This window comes from Belonocnema kinseyi, chromosome 3 (genome assembly GCF_010883055.1).
Source record: "Belonocnema kinseyi isolate 2016_QV_RU_SX_M_011 chromosome 3, B_treatae_v1, whole genome shotgun sequence".
Classification (NCBI taxonomy): Eukaryota; Metazoa; Arthropoda; class Insecta; order Hymenoptera; family Cynipidae; genus Belonocnema; species Belonocnema kinseyi.
The window spans coordinates 84,494,799-84,520,447 of record NC_046659.1 but is presented as its reverse complement, the minus strand read 5'-3'; the positions used below and the strand labels follow the sequence as shown (position 1 = coordinate 84,520,447).

The 25,649-nt window shown below is 31.2% G+C and overlaps 2 protein-coding genes across 2 annotated transcripts; both read left to right on the top strand.

Moving 5' to 3' along the window:
* The first annotated feature begins 5,888 nt into the window (after positions 1–5,888).
* On the top strand, positions 5,889–8,397 carry LOC117170273. The gene is made up of 4 exons (XM_033356933.1): positions 5,889–6,171; positions 6,624–7,186; positions 7,273–7,540; positions 7,888–8,397. The coding sequence occupies exons 1-4, from the start codon at positions 6,027–6,029 to the stop codon at positions 8,301–8,303; spliced, it is 1,392 nt and encodes a 463-aa protein (XP_033212824.1). The 5' UTR covers positions 5,889–6,026; the 3' UTR covers positions 8,304–8,397.
* A 1,494-nt stretch (positions 8,398–9,891) lies between these two features.
* Positions 9,892–17,042, top strand: LOC117170213. Its single transcript, XM_033356827.1, has 4 exons — positions 9,892–10,936; positions 13,888–14,450; positions 14,539–14,806; positions 16,178–17,042. The coding sequence occupies exons 1-4, from the start codon at positions 10,792–10,794 to the stop codon at positions 16,639–16,641; spliced, it is 1,440 nt and encodes a 479-aa protein (XP_033212718.1). The 5' UTR covers positions 9,892–10,791; the 3' UTR covers positions 16,642–17,042.
* The last annotated feature ends 8,607 nt before the right edge of the window (positions 17,043–25,649 follow it).

Sequence of the window (25,649 nt, the reverse complement as noted above, 5' to 3'; positions counted from 1 at the left end):
AATTACACATGAATGTTTCTTAAAGACATTTTTCAATTGATTAATTACATTGAGGTTTATGTGAGGAACTTCTTTTTGGTCTGATCCTGTTCGACGAGTGGTTGATTTTAGCTTCTTGTGATCACTTAGCTATTCTTAACTGGATGTTATTACACGTTCAGTCAAGGATGGTCGACAATCTATTACAACAAATTAATTAATAACAGTCAGCATTCCTGCCCCCCTGTCACTGATAAATATAAGTAAAAGCTTCCACACTAAAAAAAATAGTACATGATAAATTTCAAACTGAATGAACTCGTATCAATTTCTTTTATACTCAAGGACACGACAGTCAGGAATATATCTATAATATTTTCTCAATGATGGCAGCTTTACAGATTGTCGAATTGTTGACCGTCATAATAATCTATGTACTCTATAAGGAGTTGTTCAAAAAATACGTTACAATGTCAGGGATGGATGGTAACCGGTTTTCTGATGGTTTTGAGGAAAGGGGGGGGGGGCCTTAACTTATAATATGACATCACATATGGAAAATATAAAAGAAAGGGACAATTTTGTTAAATGCTCTTCTTTTCCCCTTTTTTAAAGAAATTATCTCATTTTGTCGTTATTTCGCTTAAATGCAAACTGAATGAAGAGAATCCAATAAGAAAATCGAACTATTTTTCATTGAAAGTTAATTATTTTAAAATGTAAAGTCTCCTATTATATTTTTAGTTCAGAAATAATTTTTTTTTGTTGAAAATTCTGTTATTTGGTTGGATATTTAGTTGTTCTGTTGTTTCTGATACGTGACGAAGGAGGGGAGGGTTGAAAAAAGTTTACAAAATAACGTAACCTAGTTTTCGAACGGTCCCTAATTGATAATTATCATTTACTGTTCAAATGAAATAAAGATACGGTTTTTGTATGTTATCAAGTGTAATAAAGTATATTTGCAATAAAACTAATAAAGTCATGAGCGGAAAAATGAATTGAAGGTTAATTAAGATCTTCTCTCGGGAAGGTTAATTGAGAAGAGACCCCCTCGTTCGAAGAAGATCGGTTTACGAGCGTGTCAATGTAGAAAAAAGACATACGTGAAAAGGAGAAAGGGTGCGTGGAAGGGGGCTACTTTTGCGAGAGAAATTGCATAACGGGTAATGTGTACAGTTTCCTATTACGCTATCGATGATTTACGGAGAGATTCTTCAGTGGCGGAGATATCGCGTGTGTAAAGTTGAGAAAAAATCGAGTCGATGATACGGTCCCTCGCACACACTGATGCAGAACCTGGAGGTCGAGGAGCGAAAAAATTAGAAACTGAGAAGCGCATCGCTTCGAAACTCTTCTTCGAGTTGTTGTTCGCATACATAGCCTCGTACTGCCACGCGTGATATATCTTCTCGTCCGGTTAACTCGAGAGGGAAAGAGATCGTGTTAGCGATTATCAGCAATAATATGTACACCGCGACTTTAATTATGACCACCAATCCGCAGATGCTCAGGTATGTGTGCCCTTCGTAAACAATCCAAACTTTAATACTTGCAAGTTGTTTTTAGGAAGCGTCCAAACATTACGTGAATCTATTTTTTGTATTTTTCTCTCTTAAAATGAACCAGTGAAATTTCATTTATTTACAGTAAAATATTACTGGTTGAAATAGCCAGAAGTGGAATCAGTGGGATTACTTCGCTGGTTCAATCAGTGAGGTTCTCTGGCTACTGCGTACCAGTAGTCAGTCGTACACGTTGCCCGTGAGCTGGTTTATATGACACTTATCATTCATCGCTTTCATGCTAACCTATTGGAATATCATATATTTCGCTTGACTGTAGGAAAGACCGTTATTCCGTCAACGCGCGTCGCTTACAGTCAAATCCAAGTGGCCATGGACCTCTCCATTTTTTAGCGTAATACGTTATATCCCCTGCTTATTGTAGTTTGGCGCCACTGTATATTCCAGTAACTGTTTTAGTTACTTACTGGTTAACCAAGTTAAAATCGGAAAATTACTAGTTCACCAGTGATAACTCAAATTACTGATTTAACCAGTGATAATTTCGCTGGTTCATTTTTATCCTCTGAGGGGCACATTTTTCTCTTGGAATAATTCCTGTAACCAATGGTTACTCATATAGGGTTTTGAGGTCACCCATTACAATCATAATGTCAAATTTCCTAAATTCAAAATAGCGTATCCAAAATGGCGACTATTTTATTGAAAATTCGAAGTTTTTTTTACAATTGACACAAAACTTTCTGTATGGGAGTTTTTGGAGCTGCTGTTTACGATTCTGGCACCGGATTGTTAAAATTCAATATGGCGCATTGAAAATAGCCACTGTTTGGGATTATATTAGCCGTTTTATTATTAAATTTGCATAAAACTTGCTATGAGGGGGTTTTTGCGGTCGCTGATTGTGATTCTGAAGGCAGATTTTTAAAATTAAGATGGCGGATCCAAAATGGCGATTATTTTCGATCAAATTAGCGAGTTTTTTACAATTGGCGTGGAGTCGCTCGTTGTGATTATGACAATAAATGCACTTATTATATAGAAAAAGTTTAATTTTTCACTAATTCAAAATTGTTGTCCAAAAGTACAGCCTGAGGAAATATTCGGAAATAAATATATGTTCTGGTGGTACGTGCACAGTATATGTAATGCATTTTTCAAAGGTTTTCGACTTTTAGTTAAAGAATAGACGAATTTATTTGGAAAAAAGTTTTTTTTTGGATCTCAATTGGTCATAACTAATTAAAAATAAAGAATTCCACGCACTTTTTCGTGATAATTATATAATGAGGATCCCTAAGAGTCTGAAAATAAACGCATATGTGACGAAAACTGTAAAATGTACCAAAACTCCATTTAAAAAACTACAAGGATTCAACTTTATTGATGAAAATTCGACTTTTGGGATTGAATTGAAATGTTTTTGATTTCAAATTAACATATTTTTCGTTGAAATAATTACGATTGCATCGTACGTTGAGAATTCATTTTTTTGGGGTAAACATCAGTTTAATTGCTTGGTTTAAAGTTGAATACATTGTGAAAAATTCATTTTTTTTTTTTGGTTAAAGATTTACCGGTTTAGTCGAAAATTCAACTATTTGACCGTGAATTAACTTTTTTGTAGAAGATTCAGACAGTTGGTATACTGAGTTAAAATGTGCAAATGATGCCTGACAATTTATCATGAAAAAACTTAATATTTCGTCTTGATACAGCACACTAACGATTTTTTCGTCTTCTGAGCACATCCGCGCGTGCATGATACTTGCGGGACTTGGGTCCATTGTCATAGTATCGAAAGCTTCATAACGCACGGATGGCTCGTAAATCAGCCTTTCAAAATTGAGCTATGTGTCTCACGAGAACCGTTCATATACATAACGAAACAAACATTGTTGCTGTTCAAACAGTTGTTGCTCAAAGGTTACTCCCATGAAGAAGAGAAGCTCAGAAGAAGAAACGGTGATTCGTGCTGAAGTGCGCAAATCCTAATGGAAGAATAGGTCACAGCTTTTTCTCTATGAAGATTGTACAATGTTTATAATTATTCTACTATAATACTACTGCTATTACTACTAAACTACTTCTATACTTATATTTAGCTGCAGGTACTTACATAAAAGAAATAAAAACTATTAGTTTTATGCTAGATTACTATCACAATTCATTTGAATTAATATAAAGTTTTGTAAATTTAACAGATTTTGTTTTGTTTTCTGCATTACTTCATGTCGGAGAATAGTCAAGAAATTTCTGTAAGAGGCACTTTATGTGATTGTTAAGAATAATCAGGGCTGCCACGCGGTCACTATTAGTCACTTCTGTTTCTCAAATCACTTTGTAGTCCCTTTTTCAAGATAAAGTCAGTATATTTACTTTTGGAAATGAAAAGATCACCTTGGACACTTTTCTTTAAATAATGAACCCTATGGATTAAAAACTATTAAATTGACGTCTATACATATTTCTGAATTTTTTGAACTATTTGACGGAATTTTTGACGATTTTACGTTATTTCTAATGGATTTCAATAATTTGAGTGTATTTGAGTGCGCGTTTCACAGGATTTTAAAGATTAAAGGGCTTTTTTCATTCTAAGGAATTTTTAAGAGCTTTAGAAAATTTCGAGGGATTTCAAAATATTAAAAAAAAAAAAATTCAAACATTTTAGAGTATTTTTAATAATTCCAAGGAATTTTTAAGAACTTTCAAAAATTTCAAGGGACATTAAAAGATTTTAAAGGATTTGAACTATTTTGGGGTATTTTTTAAAGATTTCAACAAATTTTCAATTGATTTTAGTAATTAAATGGGACTTCAAAAGATTGGAAATATTTGAGGGAATTTGAAAATATTCCAAGGAATGCAGGACTTTAATCGTTTTGTACAGTCTTTTAATTCAAATTTAAATAGCTATTTAAGGGTACAATTTCTTTAGGAACACAAATATTTTATTAAAAAACCGTTGAAATGAATTACCACATAAAATATAAACATTTTTAAATTAACTTTTTTTAGGAGACAGGGATATTTGAAATTTTCGCCTGCCCGATTTGCACCCAGTATGGCCTCCGAGAGTTAATAATTCAAAGGGGTTTCATAGGGTTTAAAATATTTCAGATTATTTAAAAATATTTTAAGACATTTTCAAGAGATAAAAAAATACTTAGGGATTTCCCAGGAATTTAACGATTTTTAAATTCAAGGGATTAAAAAAATATGTTATGCGGTTGTAAAGAATTTAGTAGATTTTGAAAGATATAGAATAATTTAAAAGGACCTATAAGGTTTCAAGAGATTTAAACAAAGCTAAAACCCCAAAAAATATTCACTAACATTACTGTATTATTCATAAGATATTTTTTATAATTTTCAAGGGATTTCACAAAAATTTACAGTATATGCAATATTTCAGAGTATTTTAAAAGCGTGGAAGGGTATAATTCTTTTAAAAATAAATCAATAATGCTTCATTTATTAAGTAAAGTTAATAAATTTCAGGATTTCAGGAAATATCATATTTCGTAGAATTTCAGAGGATTTTATAATATTTAAATGGATTTGAAATTCACCCTGTATTCTTATTATTTATTCTGTTTTTTTTTTAATTCTTTGGAATTCTTTTCAGCCTTTTTAAATTCAATTGAACTCTACTGAATTTACTTAAGTTTACTTATTTCAATCGATTTTTTCATTTTTTTTAAGTTTTCATTTAATTCATCCTAAAGTCATAGAGGGAATATTATACTAAAAATCATTTTTTAATCAGACATTTTATTTTTCCGCACTGGGACTCGAACTCGTCACGGCATGCTTCCCAGTCCAGAACACTAACTCAAGCACTATCCTGTGCCGTCAAGTACATTGATACTTCAGTATCGTGATAAAGTAGATTAGTAGACTATAGTATTTACTTTACAAATATTCTCCTTCGGTGTAAATCATTTTCCCGCAAGTATGAATGTGAAATTTTCAAGTTTAGTAGAATGATAAATTAAATATTAAAATTTGTTTTTATTACGATAATGTTAAGAGTAACAAATAATTGGTTTAAATTATTTTATTATATGATAAGAATAAATTACAATAAATAAATCTAGATTATTCTATGAGAACTAAAATGTAAATTTAAAATACACGTATAAACATTCAGGCGTTTAATTTATTTCCGCCATTGACTGGAAGATTTAATTATATTATAGGTAAAAATATAAGTAGTAACAATTTCAAAAAATAATTATTTTATCATATTTATATTAGTAAAGATCCAATTTTATTTTTAAAAATCGATTTCAACAAAGAGAAAATTGTTTGAAAATTGTCTTGATTACGGAATTGAGTGACTTCAGGCTTAACGCTTAATCGTCTTTCAGAATGACTGTGTATGTTTACGTTCTTAGTCCTTGCTCATTTTGACCGTGAGCTCTGTTCTAAAACTTTTCGTTTCTTCTTCAGTTGATTTTGTAACTGATCAAGCTAAGTTCACTATGTGTGTTCATGTTAATATAAATTTAAAAAATGCCACAAAAAAAATTAAAACCAGCAAAGAATTCTGGAAACGTGAAATTGAAATCTTCAACAAACGTAGTTTCGCTTAACATTGAATGCTTGCTCATGATTTTCTCTCATTTAACCATATGTGAACGAATAAAAGTCGAAAGAGGTAAGTAGAATTCTTATTTATTATTTATAATCTTTTCAATTCCCGCATTTTTACTTTAATTCCTAATGTCACAATTGCTAATGCAGTACTTCTTTTTTCAAATGTTTTCGTTTTGTGAATTATAATTAATGATAAATAGTAAACTTATTGGCCTTACAATAATACTCATTTGAACTCTTATCAGAAATAAAAAAAAATAGTTATGAGTTCACAGTAAACCAAGGGATATTATTGAATTAATGATCGACATCGTTAGACTTAAATATTACAAATATTTATTGCATAACATTTATTTGTATAAAAGCTTTGCAAATTATTTTGATCCAATTTCAGGATAAAATTTGTTAACTGGCTTTTTCTGTGCTGCATGAGATTGTGAACAGTGTCTTTCTCATGCATTTAATAAAAATTATACGTTGATAAATTCAACTTATTTTGACTTTATTTTTCAGTTTGCAAACTTTGGCAGGAGGTTAGTCAATCTGGCTGGGTAGGATTTCAGACACTACATTTTAAAAAATCTCTTTGGGGCTTCGCTACCAATACCAAAGTAACAATCAATGATAAAATCATACGAACAGTACTATCAAGATGCGGCAATTATATAAGAGAAGTTCAATTTCCTCAATTTTCGTGTGAGTCGAAAATTCTGAAGCTTTCTATTAGCCAAAGATGCCTTGGTACTATGTGGGAAACGTGTCCAAATTTGAAGATTCTTGATTTAGGATTTCATTTTATCAGATCCTCGACATTATCAGTACTTGCAAATTGCTCGTCTAACTTGGAAGACTTCAAATTGGATCTCCACAGCAATATTTCGGACGACGATTTGTCGACCTTGTTTTCATCGAATAAAAAGCTGAAAATCCTTCACCTTTATCATAATGATTCTTCAAACATATGCAAATGTGTGAAAGATTTGCCCAGGAATTCTATCGAGGAAATCATGATTTGTAATTGTCATGGAACTTCCACATTCGGAAAGATATATGAATTCTTTTCTCAATTCTTGAGTGTAAAGTAATCCTATTTTATGCCAGAAATTACAGAAAAATTTTATATTTCTTTTGCAATTCTAACATTGAATCTATTTTTTTACAGGTCAGCCCAGAGCTTGAAAAGTTTCGGAAATTATCGATTCACAATATCACTCATGATATGTCGTCATGGGGACTACATTCTTGTGCAAAAGTTTTCAATAGTGTGGAGTTGTATTTTTGTACGATATCATGCGACAACCCCACGCGTAAATTATTAGCTTTTGAGAATCTACAGGAATTGACTCTTTACGGAAATCGAGGAGAAACTGACAAGTTTCTAATTGCAGTTTCCACAACTTGCACCAAACTAAAAAGATGTTTTCTTCAAGGTGAGACAAATTTGTCAAATTGTTATTTTAAGAAAGTGAGAATGCAGAAAATTAAATTTTGAACCAAAGGATGTGAGATACAAAAACAAAATTAAAAAACGAGTTGCATTCAAAACGTCTTACAAAATTGATCTAAACCATTTTTTGATACGACTTGTCATTTTGGTTTTATTTATTGAGAATACTATGAAAAAAATCTAAAATTTTGAATTTCTAACCAAATGACGAGAAATATGATCTGAAATTGGTTTATTCCATTCATAGAAGATTCTTTGTTAACAATGTTACGAGATTAAAATGTTGGTTTGCTAAACTTTTTCGATTAATTTTATTTTTTCGATTTTCAGCTTGTAATTCCGTGACTGATAGAGGACTGTCGGCTGTGGCTTTGAATTTGAAACTGACCTACTTAGAAATCTTCGACATGGATAATGTTTGTGGCAAAGATTTGCCAAAGATGCACACTCTTCAGTATTTCAGGTCTGAAAATTGCAAGAATCTTGTGGAGGAATATCTTGCTCAAATGGTTCTAACAGCAGCTGCAGATTCGAGGACATTTCAACTAATTCATTCTTACAATGATTCGCAATCAAGTAATAGAAACTACCCTCCTTTCAATGGAAAACTGTTGCAGGCAGCAGCTCAAGTTAATGGGAATCATCAAAATGGTTACACGATAACTACACAGTTATGTTTTCAATATCGTGCAAAGGTCGGGGAACGAAAAATTTGCATAATTTTAGATAAACAGAAAAAAATCTAGCTTCCACCCAAAACAGGACCCAAAGCTGAGATGAAAACCGATTGTTGAAAAAGCAAATTGTCTTAAATTTTTTGGAGTTACTGTCTAAATTTATAAATAATTCGAAACGCTGGCCGTTTCGCCATAATTTTTTCTAATTTATAGAATTGAAATGCGTGTTAATATTAAAACAATCAAATAATGTTTAAAGATGGGAAAATAAGTAGAACATCAATTAAGAATCGTTTATACTGAATTCTAAAAATAGAGTAAAAATTGTAATGTCGGATGTTACATAATCGTACTTTTTATTTATAAGTAAATCTTAGTGAAAACTGATTTAGTGCAACTTAAGTTTTTGCTGAATATTTTAATACTTGAGGCAATTCATTATATATTTTGTCCTGAAACTTTTAAAACTATTCGTCCATTATTAAATTAATAAATGTTTATTATATCTTGTGTGTTAATTTAAGAAATAAATCAATAAATAAATATTCTGAAAACTTTAGTATGCATTGGACAAAACTTTAATTATATAATATCTTCGTACTCAATTCTTACCATTTTATTATTTCATTGAATAGTTCCTGAAAAATGAAACCTAATTTCCAAATTCATTTATAGTGGAAAAATTCATTTTTTTATTAAGATCTTAACTAAAAATTGTTTAGTCCCATCTATTTGCTTAATTATTTTTCCCTCAGCACTGGAGGAAGTGAAGTTAGTTGACGACTAAGTCAAGAAACTCATGATTGGTTTTTTATTGCTTGAAGTTATTATATATGTTAAATTGAAAACGTTTAAAATTAATTTTAAAATGTTAAAAATTAAATTTTAAAATAATCCCTTTCAAAAAAGCAAAGTATAGATAGCATCGTGCCATTTGAGAATTATTTGCTCTTTTTATTACTCTTGCGCGGTTAATTTAAAACCTAAAATTTATGTAATAAATTATTGAAAATATTACACACATGTTTTATGTAAGTGTTCTTCGCTGAAAAGAAGTATTTGAAAAAAATTAATCAAAAATCCTAAGTTTTCTGTGAAGAAATCAAACTTGAAAGAATGGTAGGTTACATTTTTATAGAAAATATATCATCATATTTTTAATTTAAAAATATTAGATTTCGGAGATTACAATTGATATTATAAAACAAAAATCATTATAGTGCAAAAAAATTTTGCAATTTTTCGACAACTTTAGATTTACTAAGCATTTTTCTCAAAAAATTGGTATCATCAACCAACAAGAATTATGTTTTGAACAAGGTTTAAAATCATTTAACAGTTTTGATTAAACATATGTTAATATTTTTCGTAGAAAACTAGTACCTTTACGAACAAAATTATAAGTGAAGGAAGATTGGAAACATTTTGGATTCTTGGAATTTTGAGTTTTTTAAAACGAAAAAATAGTTTTTATTTCATTCCTCCTGAAGTCTTTTAAACTAAGCTTGCATTCGTAGGCATTTCATCAAAATCATTTGAATTTTTTCTAAACTCATTTCAAACTTCCTAAATTCAATGATTTTTTCACATTTCTTAATTTTCGCTTAATTTTACGTATATTTTTTTCTGACCCTCAATTTTTATGAATTTTATTAAATTCATCTCATTCCCCTCAAGTGCCTATAAACTATTTTGTATTGAACTGCTTTCAATTGAAATTCTTTTCAATTGCATCGAATTATTTTTTGTTTAACTCAAAAGAAAATTAATCACATTATTCATGAAAATTAGTCACTTTTATACACTTTTTGGATTAGAAATTAGTCACTACCATATTTTCGCTTCAAATAGTTCACTTTCTTCTAGAGAATTAGGATGTGCCAGCCTTGCGAATAATAAATAACTAATTTAAACTCGACTTGAAACTTACATCGTAGAGGGAATTTCTTCTTACAAATTGTTTTTTAATGACTCATTTTACTTTATACTGTAGTATCTGAGCCACTGTCTCATAAAATACATTGATACTTCAGTAACATGATAAAGTAGATTATAATATTTTTGTTATTATTACTTGAGTTATTTTCTGTAAAAATATTCTCCTGTGGTACAAATTATTTTTCCGTAAGTTTGAATTTCTGTATTCTATAAGAACTAAAATTGTAATTTAAAATGCGCGCAAAAACATCATGGCCTTTAATTAATTTCTGCCCTTAACTGAAAAAGTCAATTATATCATAAATAAATAATATAATTAGTAACAATTTCAAAAAATCTTCATTCTATTACATTCATATTAGTAAAGTCCGATTTTATTTTCAAAAATCGATTTCCACGAAGATAAAATTGTTTGGAAATTGCCTTGATTAGGGAATTGACTGACTTTAGGCTTAACGCCTAATTGTCTTTCAGAATGACTGTGTATGTTTACGTTGTTGGTCTTTGCTCATTTTGACCGTGAGCTTCGTTCTAAGATTTTTCGTTGTCGTCTTTACTCATTTTTGTAACTGATTAAGTGAAGTGTATTGTGTTGTTCATGTTAACATAAGCTTTAATAATGCCTCCAAAAAAAATAAAAGGAGCAAAGAAATCTTTAAAGGTGAATTCAAGAACTTCACCAAACGTGGTTTCGCTTAACATTGACTGCTTGCTCATGATTTTCTGTCATTTAACCATTTCCGAACGAATAAAAGTCGAAAGAGGTGTGTAGAATTTGTATTTATTATTTATAATTTTTGATATTTAGACAATTTTATTTCTAATTTTATAAACGCTAATTCAGTAATTCTTTTTTTAAATGTTTTCGTTCTGTGAATTATACTTAATGATAAATAGTAGACTTACTGGCATTACCATAATATTCATTTGAACTCTCTTATCAGAAATAAGAAAAATAGTTATGGATTCACAGTAAACCACGGGATATCAAACCGTTGCATATCGTTCTGATTAATTATCCACTTCAAATCAGAATAATAAACTTTTTGCAGATCCAAAATTAATTTTTACCCAACTTTATTTCTATTTGTCGTGTGGAAGTTGTTATAATTTTTATTCAAAGTGGTAGGTTAGTCATGACCGACATAATATTTCAAAAACAAAAATATTTCTGAAAATGTTGAGTTTTAAGTTTGGAGAAAAAATCAATTTACCCAATATAGGCCTATAAATTTCCATAATTCTGGAAATTAATTCATTAATTTCTAAAAGTATTTTTTTAAATCTGTCACTTCTAGAAGATTTACAGCTTTGTAGCTCAATAGAGAACATTGAAATTCACCTTGAGTTTTCAACAAATGACATGAAATTACAAGAAAATATTTAATTTTTAAATAAAAAAGATAAATTTTCAAGTAAACACTCGAATATCTCAATAAAATTAAATTTTAACTAAGAAATCAGGAATTTTCAAAAAATTGTTAAATTTTTAACCGAAGAGATCAATTTTTCACTAAAATGATAAATATTCAACTAGAAAAGTAAAACTTTTAGTTAAAAAATGACTTTCGTAATATATAAATAACGAGTTTTCAACGAAATAGTTACATTTTTAAGAGGATTTGATTATCGATTTTACCAGTTTTAGGTTCCTCCGGCTTTTTTCCTACAATAATAAATATTTTGTCTTAAAAATTTGGGGCATGATAGTGAACATGCTAAGGGACGTCCCCGGACTCTTTTTTGTGGGTTATTGCGAAAAAATTTAATTTTGCTAAATTTGATTAATGTGTGTGGTGCTTAGGAATTAGTATCGATTTCATCAGTGTTAGGTTCCCCCGGCTTTTTTCCTACAATAATAAAGATTTTGTCTTCAAAAGTCGGGGAATGACAGCGAACATGCTAATGGACGTCCACGGAATGTTTTTTTGTGGGTTAATTCAAAAAGTTTTAATCTTGCTAAATTTGATATGTGTACTATGGGATTATGTATATTCTAATTCTCTTCTATAATATTATTCTTGACTGCTACCGAAAGCATCCGAATAACAAAGAGCTGAAAAACGATTTTGACCTCAAAATAGTGCACATACATACAATTGTTATTCAGCACAATCATTTTTTTGTATTATTATCCATAAAAAAGAGCCCGGAGTCGTCGCTATAATATTTTATAGCATCTCAAAATTCAGTTTTTAAAAATGTTCATTTTTGTAAAAAAAAGCCGAGCGAACTGAACCCGATTTACAATACGACGAAGTATCACATGCCCTTAACCAAAGAGATCCATGATTTATTGAAATCATGAATCTCAACTAGAATAGTTATATTTTCCGTTGAAAAATTCATTTTTTAACTGAAAAAAACGAATATTTAACAAAATAGGTAAATTTTCAAGTAAGGACATGAATTATCCACTCAAATCATAAAACTTTAACTAGAATATTTAAATTTTGAGTTGAAGAAAATAATTTAAGGAGTTCAACTTTTAGCGAAGCAGTTAAATTATGAACAGAAAGATTTAAAAAAAGATTCATTTTCAAATTAAATAATATAATTTTTAGCAAACAAGTTGAATTCTGACCAAAGTATAATAGTAGACTTTTCAACTAAAAAGAATTAACTTCACAACCAAAAAACCAGTGCAGATGAATTTACAAATAAACTGATAAATCTTCACTGGAGTAGCTTCATTATCAGTTGGAAAAATTAATTTTCAGCGAAAAAAGCGAACCTTCAAATAGTCTTAACCAAATAGTTGAATTGTTAACTGAAAAGGATCTATTTTCAACAAAAAATGAAAGAGTTTAATTCTCAGTTAAAAAATTAATTTCCAACTTCAATTAATTAACTTTTATAAAAATAGTTCAATTTTTTACCAAAAAATGTAAATTTCAAACAATAAATGCAATAATTGATATTTTAACAAAATCATTTTAAGTTTAAATAAAAATCAGTTATATTTCAACAAAATAGAAGGATTTTTCAAACATACATGTAGTTGAGCTTTCAAGTAAAAGGATAAACTTTCAACTACAAATATAAATGTTTAATTTTTCATTAAGAAAATTAATTTAAAAAAATGTTTAATACAAATGGTTCGATATTCCAGCAATGAAGATGAATTCTCAACGAAAAATGTAATGGTTGATATTTGAACCAAAAAGGATTTAGGTTTTAAATAAATCACGCTTAAATTCAATTGAAAAAGCAGAATTTTCAACAACTTAGTTGAATTTTTGACTAAAAAAGATATTTTCAAAACAAAACTGGAATAGCTCAATTTTAAGTCAGAAAATATTGATTAACAAAAAAACATTTTTATTATGGAAACTAAGTTTTTTTCTTTTCAGAAGTGTTTTTATAATTTACTTAGTTCCGAAATCCTATTTCCGGAAGATTTAAAACATTGTAGGCCAAAGAAGGAATGTTTTTGAAAATTTTGAATTACAGTATGGGAGAAAAATTACGATTTTTTTAAATTGGACTATAAAGCTCTCCAGTTTGGAAAATAAATGTTAACCGTTAAAAAGTGTTTAATTAGATTTACGTATTTCAAATATTGCTTGAAACCTAATGGTTTTCGTTAAAAAAATCTAGGAAATTTATGTTGCATTCACTGTTTTGAACAGGATTGTAATCAGAGTCTTTCTTATAAATAAAAAAAATGATACGTTGATCAATTTTATTTGTTTCGATTTCATTTATTTTTCAGTTTGCAAACTTTGGCAAGAGGCTGGTCGATCTGGCTGGGTTGGATTTCAGTCACTTGATTTTAAAAAATCGCTTTGGGGCTTCGCTTTCAATACGAAAGTAACAATCACTGATAAAATCATCCGAACAGTACTGTCAAGATGCGGCAATTATATAAGAGAAGTTAAATTTCCTCAATTTTCGAATGATCCAGAAATTCTGCAGCTTTCTATTAGCCAAAGATGTCTTGGAACTATGTGGGAAATGTGTCCAAATATGAGGATTCTTGATTTAGGATTTCATCGGATAAGATCTTCGGCTTTATCAATACTTGCAAATTGTTCCTCTAACTTGGAAGATTTCAAATTAGATCTCCATAGCAATATTTCGGATGATGATTTGTCGACCATGTTTGCCTCCAATAAAAAACTAAAAATACTTCACCTTTTTCATAATGATTCATCAAACATATGCAAATGTGTGAAAGATTTGCCCAGAAATTCTATCGAGGAAATCATGATTTGTAATTGTCATGGAACTTCCACCTTAGAAAAGATACATGGACTCTTTTCTTCATTATTGAGTGTAAAGTAACGTTATCTTATACCAGAAATTACAGAATTATTTTCTATGTTTTTTTTGCAATGTTAACTTTGAATCTATTTGTTTACAGGTCAGCCCTGAGCTTCAAAAGTTTCGAAAATTATCGATTCATAATATTACGCATAATATGTCGTCATGGGGACTACATTCTTGTGCTGAAGGTTTCAATAGTGTGGTGTTATATTCTTGTACGATATTATGTGATAAACCCACAAGTAATTTATTAGCTTTTGAGAATCTCCAGGAATTGACTTTTTATGGAAATAGGGGTGACACTGACGAGTTTCTGATTGCAGTTTCTGTAACTTGCACCAAACTAAATAAATTATTTCTTCAAGGTGAGACAAAGTTGTTAATTTGTTATCTTAAGAAAGAGAGAACCAGTATGATTGTTGGTCAGTTATTTATTTTAAGGTATTAAGTTACTTTATAAAATATTTTATCTTAAAAGTTACAAGAGTAAGATTCTGGTGTTTGGTCAGGTGATCTCTTTACTGATTTTTCGAAAGAGATCGTTTTTAAATGATCCAAGGATCATAATTGTAAAAAAGTTTTTTAATTGGCCATATGGTCTGTAATATTTATTTTTGTTTAGCAATTAATTCTTAAAACAATTTTTTGAAATTAAAAAATTAGATTTAATAGCCATGACGTTTTGCGGCTATCTTGATATAATATTCTTATCAGTAAATTACTGCCTACTATTTATATTATTATTATTATTATTTGGTTTAAAACTCAACAATTTTGTTAGTCACCCTCATTCTTTAAAAACTGAACTTTTTTTTAAAAACTCATCTGTTTGGTTTGAAAATGAATTATTTGGGAAGAAAATTCAATTTTTATTGAAAACTCAGATTTTATTGTTAAAAATCCAACTCTTTTTTGGAAAATTTGTTTGATATAAAAATTTATTTGTATCAGTAGAAAATTAATCTTTTTTGCCTCAGAATGCCACTGTTTGGTTGTAAACTAATTCTTTTTGATTGAAGTGTTTACCATTACAAAATTTTATGAAAATCTATCATTTTAATTGAAAATTCCACTATTTTGTTGAAACCCCAAATATTTTTGTAGAAAATTCAACTGCTTTATAGAATATGTTTTTTTTCTTGAAAATAGAACAGTTTGATTGAAAAATCTTAGTAAAAGTTCAATTTTTTCTCATTGCAGATTCGACTATTTGGTTGATAGTCTGGTTAAAAAATAATTTTTTGCATTGATCATTCATCTTTCTTGATTGAAAATAAATTTTTTGTTGAAAATTCATCTTTTTGGTTTTCAGAATGAACTGTCTACTGAAAGTTTGACGTCTTAGCTTATAAATTAAACTAGTTGGTTAAAAATTCAACTGTTTTTGGTTGAAGTTTATTCTGTTTTGTTTGAAATTGCGACTATTTGCTCGGAAATTCCAGTATTTGGTAAAAAATTAAATTACTTCGTTAAAAATTTTATTGTTTTGTTAAAGATTCAAGTATTTTGTTAAAGTCTTTAGTATTTAAAAAAAAATCTGTTTCTTTAGAAAGTCATCTTTGATATTGAAATTTCATCTTTTATGGCGCGGAAGTAATATTTGTTGGTGGGAGTAATTAAATAAATTTTAAATATTAATATTATCAATATCCTGAGAAATTGAAAAATTATGCAAGCGATAGTTTTTCATTTTTTAAATGATGTTTTTTGATTAATTTAATTTTTTCGATTTTCAGCTTGTGGTTCCGTGACTGATAGAGGACTGTCGGCTGTAGCTTTAAATTTGAATCTGACTAAGTTGGAAATCATCGACATGGATAATGTTTGCGGCAAAGATTTGCCAAAGATGCACACTCTTCAGTATTTTAGGTCTGAAAATTGCAGGAATCTTGTAGAGGAATATCTTGCTCATATGGTTCTAACAGCAGCTACAGATTCGAGGACATTTCAACTAATTCATTCCTACAATGATTCGCAATTGAGTAATAGAAGCTACCCTCCTTTCAATGGAAAACTGCTGCAGGCAGCAGCTCAAGTTAATGGAAATCATCAAAATGGATACACGATAACTACACAGTTATGTTTTCAATGTCGTGCAAAGGTCGGGGAACGAAAAATTTGTATCATTTTAGATAAACAGCAGAAAATCGTGCATCCGTCCAAACCGAGGCCCAAACTTAAAATGAATACTGATTGTTAAAAGGGGAAATTACTTTAATTTTTAGCAGTCACTGTTTAAATTTATAAATGATTCGAAACGCTGGCCGCTTCTTCATCATTTTTTCTAATTTATGGAATTGAAATGCGTGTTTAGATTAATAAAATAAAATAATGTTCAAAGTTTTGCAGTTTTGTAGAGTATCGTTTCTGAAATAAACGGTTTATATATAATTGTTGGTGGTATTCTAATACATCAATGAAAAATCGTTTACATCAGATTCTATGAATAGCGAAAAAATTGTACTATCGGATATTACATAATCGTACTTTTTATCTATAAATAAATCTCACTGAAATGCAATTTAAAGAAATTTAAGACTTTGTCGAATATTTTAATACTTGAGTGAATTAAGTATGTATTTTGTCCTGAAACTTTTAAAACTATTCGTCAAATATTGAATTAATGTATGGTTATTATATTTTTTGTGTTTAAAGGATATATCAATAAATAAAGATTCTAAAAACTTCCGTAAATGCTTCCATTGACTCTGCCATAAGAACCTTTTCATCTGCCAACGCTAACGCACGTACCCTTGTCTCGAGATCCACACCTTCGTCGAAGCCTCATAGGCACAGACTCTCTCAATTTACTGTTTTCCGTCGGGAATTTAAATTTGTACTAAAGAATCATTAGGTTTCAAAGAAGATTAATTATTTTTTAACAATTTTAGATTGCGTTAATATTTTACGTCCAGAATTGGTACCTGCAAAAAGCTTAGTTATGATAGCTTTTCACAACAAAAATGGATATTTCTAATAAAGAATGGTTAGATTTCAAAGAATAAAAGTTTTTCAACAATTTACGTTTTTCGGCTTTTATAGCGATTTTTATTGGAAATTTACATTTTATAGCAATCAATTTGAAGGTTCATAATTTTAGAACATTTTAAGTTACTTTAGCGTTTTATACAAAATATTGGTATTTTTAAACAAGAATGATTCGATTTAAATCGAATGATTTCAATGGATTTCAAAAGAAGATTTACAATTTTTGAACAATTTAAGGTTACCTAAAAGTTTTTTTATCGGAAATCGGTATGCATTTGAAATAGGATTAACATTTTAATACTGAGAATATTTATATTATTTGAAAAATAATAGGGTGTGTTAGCGTCTTTGACAGCAATTTTGTTTTTAAACAAAGATCATTCGAAGTCAAGAATTAAACTTACCATTTTTAATAACTTTAGGTTATGATAATGTTTTTCATAAAAAAATGCATATTTTTGAACATAAATAAAAAATGTCGATATTACTGCTAAAGTTATCAATTTTCCTCAATTATCAAAAATATTGTCCTTGCTTGTCTTTTCTTTTATTTTACATAACAGATACTATGAAATGAAAAGTTTTCAGGTAAAAGGACGGAACTAACAAAAAAGCGAACTTCCACAGACGAAGAAAAAACCGTATAACTTTAATGAATTTAATTTTTTTTAATCAAGAAAGTACTTTCGAGCTATTTCTTAGTTCTATCAAATCATAAAATTGGCATCCTGAAAGAAGCAACCACCTCCGAGAAAGGCTCTTTTCCAAGGTACTTTGTGTCCCAAAAATGCTCATTGTTACTCAGAAAAAATTGCAAAACTTTTTTCTTTTTTAATTAAAAGAAAACAGGAATTGATTTCGAAAACAGTACTTAGTTTTATCAAATCTTGAAAGGAGCGCTAAAAAAGCAACCAAATGAAAAAACTCTTTTCAAAGATCAGCGTGTCCCGAAATACGCCAGACCTATCATAGAAAAAGTGACCTAACTTTTTTATTTTTAAATTAAAAGAGAAAGCATGTTCCTTCGAACTATTAATTAACTCTATTGAACTATGAAAGGAGAATCCTTAAAGAGGCAAACACTTCCACGAAAAATCTTTGTCAACGGTTAAGCTCTAAGCTCAGCTTAGAGGGCAGCACCATGAGTTGTGATCAGGCGCGGATCTACAATGGTGGCGAAACGGCGATCGCTCCCCCCCCCTGTATTTTCTAACTTACCGTAAAGATGTGTATATATATGTGGATAAACACAACTTGTATATACAATTTTATGGTGCCCCCCTCCCCAAGAAACTTCTCTGAATGCGCGCCTGGTTGTGATATACCTTGTACGCAGGTACAAGGCATTATTTACAGTTTCCTTAGTCTTTTGTTAATTTTAAAGCGATTTTCTCCTTTATTTTTACACCCAAATCCCACATGCATATCTGGCGTTTCGAAAATAGTGCTTTAGGATATCACCTTAACGCCCCGTTATGAAGGACTAATAAAATTCGAAAAGCAGACATCACCACCGCTTGGACTGTCGTCTTGTGTATCTCCACGCGCACTAGCGAACCTAGCGGCCGCAAGTGTCAGTTGCCGTCCCCATATATAAGAATACGTGACAAGTAGCGAATTTCAAAGTTATTGCTTAAAGTGAAAAAGCCTTAGCGTATTGAACTTTGTCCTTGGTCGTGAAAAATGTATATCGATAAAAGAGATAACTCCTTTCTCTTTGAATTGAAGTTCTTGCGGAGAATAGGTTAGGCCTTAAGGCAGTTAAAAAGCAGTATTCAAGACAAAGCTGGTTGTGTAGTCTGCACGGTAGGCATTCGTATTTGTATACAATAGGGCATCATAATACGTAATCTGCCTAAGGTATTCGTGCCGAACATCTCCCACGTTCAGGTTCACAGTTTCACACTTGTTTGTTGCACATAAGCCACATATGTGCAACACGGTTTCAACCTCAACGCGCCTTACGTGCGAATTGCAACTCTTCTCTCATAAATTCATACGATGACGGTCGATCGTATACGTCCTTCCGCGACCTGCCCCGTGGTAACGATGCTAATTAAGTACTGATATCGTTGTCGGAACAAACACGCGAGAATGATTTACTTTCTGACGCGTCGAGTTTATCTCCGGTCTAAAGTGCTTCTGAAATCCGCCTGACTTGGTTTCGCCTTCAAGCGAGACAGTACCTACTACTTCTTAGCCTGCAAACGATCTACTTTTTCGCAGAATAGTCACGTTTTCACATATGTGATATATGAATCCGTACGAATAGCTCCAGGGGGTAATATTTTAGTTAGGAGTGTCTGGAGATAATTATTCTTCAAATCCTATCTAAATTTTAGATCAGGGGTCTTCATCAAAGGGAAAATTTGGCCGTATTTACTGATTTGCCCGATGTCTCGTTTCCACCACTACGCCTCCTCACTCAGCACGAAAAAATTCCATCCCACTCTTTAAGTTGAGTAGAGATTCGCCGTGGTGGAAAAGAGACATGTTGCTTTTGAGTATTTGCGGCCGAATCTCCCCTCTCTGAAGAGGCCTGGCAGATCAGCGTTTCCCAAACTACTGCCTGCGGCAGAGTTGCCTGCTGCTGATAGGGGGATGTCACCCTAGCCGAGGGAGACACCCTGATGCGGGTAGCAGACTATTTTTCTTTACCTGCAATGGACGAATTTTTCATCATTATGAGGGTAAGGTATGTTACAATTACTGAAATTATGAACACATGGTGAATTAAATTTTAAGTAACCGAATTAGTTGCCTTCTACTTGGATTCAAGTGCCTGTCTCGGCTGCCGCGACTAGGGTGGCATATCCCTGACGAGGCAGAGGGATCCAATAGGAAAAAAGGGAAAGTGCCAGAGGAGCACCAATAAAATCTCAAGTCAGTACTGAAGTACCAACTTATCTTATGAAGACATGCTGAAGTCGAAAAGTTCGACTTCAGCATGTCTCAGATTCGAGACGGAACCAGACTTCAATTTATGCTTTGGAGACAAGTTTCGATGCCTTGAAGACATAAATGTATCTCTTGAGTCGTATTTTTATGACTCCAACACGTGCGGTTTATAACTTCGAGCGTTACCTGCCCTAACAAAACGGTTATTTCTAACAGTCATAAAAGCTAATTTTTGTTAATGGTTAAACAATCTTGTATATTTCTATACAACATATATATATATATATATATATATTAAATCAACTAATTTACGGATTGTTATTTGTATTATACTTTTTTGATGATGATACCGAAAATTTTGTTTGTTTTTACGTCGTGGTCATAAAAATAAGACGAAGGCCTATGTCTCGACTCAGTTTTGAGACGCAGCCAGACATCTATGTCTTGGAGACAAATCCAAGACATAACCAAGTCGAACTCAAGTCGAAGCATTTTTACTCGGGTTTTATTTAGAAAAGTCCGACTGATATTGCTTTTGAATTTTTCAAATTCCAAATAAATTTCCAAATTACGTTCACAAAAAGTTCAAAAACAGCCCTGTATTGAAAAAACTTTAATGATAAAAAATACTAGAAAAATTGTATTTTATTTTCTCAAAATTTTACCAGTGCTCCTAGAATTTCTTTTCCAGAAAAGTAAAGTCAAATATATAACAAAAAACAGTACTAAAATAGTTTAAAATACGTCCTGTGTTAACAGGACTTTTTAAAAGGCAAAACTTCTGCTTCGGCAGAACTTTTTTAAAGATAAAAGTACCAGAATTTTTTCGCTTATGATTATTTTTTCTAATTTTTACAATAGTAGTAAAAAAACAGAAGTGGGACTCTTCTAATACTCTTAGCCCCAAAAGGTTCGATCAGCGGGACGTATATTGAACTTATCTGCTACTTTAGTCCCAGTTGGTAGATTAGTAAGAATTTTAGGAAAACTTGGGTACTTTACTACTGATTTGTCTTATACCCTGTACTTTAGTGGGACATATTCGGAGTCCCGATGGGAGTTTTTTTACTCTGGCAATTATTGTTTACGGCTCATTCTGTGGACCTTTTTCACATATTCGTACTATGGTCAGAAACAGATTCAATCCGGTTAAAACAAAAATGTTTAATGATGAACTTAGGCCCAATTTTCTGCGGTTTCGTTTTCCCTTTGATGATCCTTTTAAAGTTAAGATTATGATTATAATATGTCTCGGATGTTAAAACCCGTGAGAAACAAGTTTGCTCTGGAATACTCAAGCAGGGTCCCGACTATAACGGCAGATACTTCCTACCAGCGCGGCGTCTTCAATTATTACTTGTTAATTGCCATGGATCGACTGAAGAGCCGGTCCCATACTACAAAAAAGGAAGGTGATCCAAATAACGCGAGTGAGAAGGCGAACGTGAATGCATGCACACTTGTATTTTATAGAGAACCAATGCATCGTTGAAATGAGAAGCTTTCATGCATCAGGCTGGGAAAAAAACAGAGAAAACGGCGACAGTAATTTAGAAAGAAAAAGAATTTGACTAAGTCCTCGTGTGTGTTGAATGTGTGTAGTTATAAATACCAGAGATACGCATCACCTCGTTATAAACTTCATTAAATAATTTTTACGCGAGGTTAAGAATTTAATACATTCTAAATTCAAATTAGTAAACATTATTTATTATCATACGATTTAGTAAAATCCCTATCAAATGATAAAAATTAATCAAGTATGCTTAGAATAAAAGGTCAATGATTTCTACTGACAAAGACAGTTGTTTTAATAAATGAATCAGCCAATGTTGCTGAATGAATCAAATAGTACTTTGAAATGCCTCAATTTCAGCAGAAATGATTGACTTGTCTCCTATTACAAAGTAGTTAATTGAAATTTCATGTACTTAGTTGAAAGTTGCATTTCCTGGTTAACAATTTATGTTTTTGATTAAAGATTTATAATTTTAGTGGAGAATTACTCTTGTTTGTAAACATTAAACTATTTTTCAAAATTTTTTTTCTTAAGTTGGCAAATAATTTTACTCATTGAGAATTGAACTATTTTATTTCTTCTTGAGAAAATTTATATTTTTAAATTCAAAATCCTACTATTAAGTTGAGGCTTTGACTATTTTATTGGAAATTCGTCGCTTTTGGTTGAATGCCAATCCTTTTATTTAATAAATTTTTGACTTTTTGTTTAAGAATTAATTTTGTAATTTGCAAAATAATCATTCCATTTTTTGTTGAAAATTCATCTTTCTTGGTAAAAAAATAATCTTTTTTTTGCTTAAAAATTAAATTACTTAAAATTCGGCGTATGATGAATCATTTTAGTAGAAAACTCATCTCTTTGGAGAAAACTTGGACTATTTATTTAAGAATCTAACTTTTCGATTAACAATTCTTGTATCTTGTCGTCCTTCGTGTTAGAAAATGAATCTTCTTAATTAAAAATTAAAATCTGTTTGAAAATATAACTACTTTGTTGAAAGTTGAACTACTTGCACTAAAAATCCATTTTTTGTTGAAGATTAACGATTTTAGTTGAAAACTTATCTCTACGGTCGAAAATTGAACATGTTTTTTTAAATACACTTCATGAATAAAAATGCTTCGACTTGAGTTTGACTTGAATTGCCCAAAATCAAGACATAATGAAGTCGAAAAGTTCAACTTGAGCATGTCTCAATTTTGAGACCGAGTTTGTTTTTACGTATTTCTAACGGCTTAGGAGATCCTTCTTGAAAGTTACAATTTATATTTTTTTAAATTAAAAATAACTAATTTAATAATTACAAATTTTTCATTCATCAATTTTTATTTCATTTATGAGCCAAAAAAGGTTCGATAATCTCAGCCAAGACAAGCCTCGTCTTGAGTCAAGTTTACGTTGTCTTAGCCAAGACAAGGTTCGACTTGAGACAAATAAACGCCGCTTTACCTGTCGTGGCCATAAAAGTAAGACGAAGACCTATGTCTCGACTCAGTTTTGATACGCAGCCAGACATCGATGTCTTGGAGACAAACTCAACACATAACCAAGTCGAACTCAAGTCGAAGCATTTTTACTCGGGTTCTTACTGATTTTTCAATCATCGTAGCCATATTATTTGAATAAGTCGAAAACACTTGCAGTCACTCGGTATAATAATAATATTGAAATCACCATATAAGGATAAGATAGAAGTTCAATATCGAGATGACTTTTTACTGATTTATGCCCTAAGAATTTGATTAGAAACTGCTATTCACTTCTGAAAAAATAAATGTGTCAGCTGATAATTTCAAAGTTACACTAACCAAGTTTTGAAAACTACCACTAACTACCACAAATCAAGTTTTGAAAACCGAAGTTTTAATTTTTCATAAAAATAAAAACTTTTTTCCGAGATATGAGGAAGTTTATTAAGAAGAAAAAATGTTTGATACAATCGAATATTTCTGTCTTGAGAAAATAAAAATTTATTGTTAAGAAAACGCACTGAGATATACAATTATTCGGTGAAAGCCCGATTAAAAATGCTTCGACTTGAGTTCGACTTTATTACGTCTTGAGTTTGTCTCTAAGACATCGATGTCTGGCTGCGTCTCAAAACTGAGTCGAGACATAGGCTTTCGTCTTACTTTTATGGTCACGACAGGTAAAACGGCGTGTACTTGTCTTAAGTCCGGTTCCAGTTCTACCTCCCCCTCTCCCAAACCTCCCCTCTTAACTGAAGTTTTTGGTGGGACTGACGTTAGAACTACAATCTCCACCATATGACGATTTGATACTTAACTTTCACATGATTTCGACTCAGAAAATAAACTTATTGCAAAAAGGTGTTAGTTGGGCGTATAATCTAAACAATGAATAATATAAACTACAAAATAGCCTCGGATGTAAGGACTGGAACTTTTAATGACAAAAGGCATGCACACGGAAAATCTAAAGGTCATGTTTCAGGCGACGAATGGAGACTGGGTGTTTGGAAAGCTAGGGGAGTAAATGATCTCAAGGTAAAAGAATTGCTTGAAACTATGGACGTGAAGAAACTAGATATTTTATGTGTGCCCGAAACAAAGAAAAAGGGATGCGAAACTAAAGACATAAAAACGGCGTGCTGAAAGGCGGATTTGAAATATGGTCAGGAGTACACTGTGAATCACATGGTAAACAAGGAGTAGGTCTGATTTTGAATGAAAGAGCAAAGCAGCATCTCGGAGACCATGGTTTCGTGTCTCCCAGGCTGCTGTGGGCTAGGATGAAAGTAGGAATCAGAAGACTGTTTATCATAGCATGCTACGCGCCGGTTGATAGTGATCCTAGAGAAGTAAAAGTCGTCTTCTGGGACACTTTAAATGACACAATAAACATTTGCGAATATGGGGAAAGAATAATTCTACTAGGAGACATGAACGGTTGGGTGGGCATCCAAAATCAGGATACAGAAAGAGTATTAGGTAATTTTGGGGATCCAAGAACAAACTATAACGGAGATAAATTAGTAGGTCTATGCTTAGAAAGGGGTCTGTTTATTACAAATACTTGGTTTAGGCATAAAATCATCCACATATACATCTGGTCTAAAGGAAATAGCCGCATTACCTTATGATCTCAAAAATTAATTTAGGTCGGGGATGGAGAAAAAAGAGAACCACGAAAGCAAAACAAACGCGAATCAAAATTTAGAACCTACAGAAACCGGTTGTGCGAATAGATTTCCAAAATAAGATAATCGAAAGCATAGATAGGGCAACATGTGAGGACCGTATAAAAAACAAAGATATAGAGGGCGCCTGGACAATGTTACGGGATATCCTTGTTAGATGTACGATCGAAGTGTGTGTTACCGCAGTTGTAGGAAGAATTTCTGGTGATGCGTGATGGAATGATGAAATTCAGGCTGCCCAAAAAGCAAAAAGAGAAGCGTACAAGAGAACTTTGAACATCGCAGGTCTTAGCAATGAGGAAAGAAATAGACGTAGAAATGATTATAGAAGAGAAAACAAGATACTTAAACGATTAGTTAAAGAAAGTAAAGATACAATTAGAGCAGAAGAAAAGATAAAAATACAAAACGACTTTGAAGGAATTAGGAAACTACTTTATAAAAAAATGAAAGGAAACAAAAGTACAGAAATTGGCAACATGAGAAATAGTAGGGGGGAAATGGTATGTGATGTAGACGGAATACTAGAGGCTTTCATAGACTATTTTAGGAGACAATTCGGAGATGAAGCTATAGGACACCACAACTGCGATGTTGAACACGATGCGATGGAAAACTCAATTGAAAAAGTCTGTGTCAC

Excerpts from the sequence above, each read along its gene's own strand:
- LOC117170213 (XM_033356827.1), top strand. The coding sequence starts at position 10,792 with ATGCCTCCAAAAAAAATAAAAGGAGCAAAGAAATCTTTAAAGGTGAAT. Across the intron at positions 10,937-13,887 it reads ACGAATAAAAGTCGAAAGAG|TTTGCAAACTTTGGCAAGAG; the intron begins GTGTGTAGAATT and ends TTTATTTTTCAG. Across the intron at positions 14,807-16,177 it reads AAATAAATTATTTCTTCAAG|CTTGTGGTTCCGTGACTGAT; the intron begins GTGAGACAAAGT and ends TTCGATTTTCAG.
- LOC117170273 (XM_033356933.1), top strand. The coding sequence starts at position 6,027 with ATGCCACAAAAAAAATTAAAACCAGCAAAGAATTCTGGAAACGTGAAA. Across the intron at positions 6,172-6,623 it reads ACGAATAAAAGTCGAAAGAG|TTTGCAAACTTTGGCAGGAG; the intron begins GTAAGTAGAATT and ends TTTATTTTTCAG. Across the intron at positions 7,541-7,887 it reads AAAAAGATGTTTTCTTCAAG|CTTGTAATTCCGTGACTGAT; the intron begins GTGAGACAAATT and ends TTCGATTTTCAG.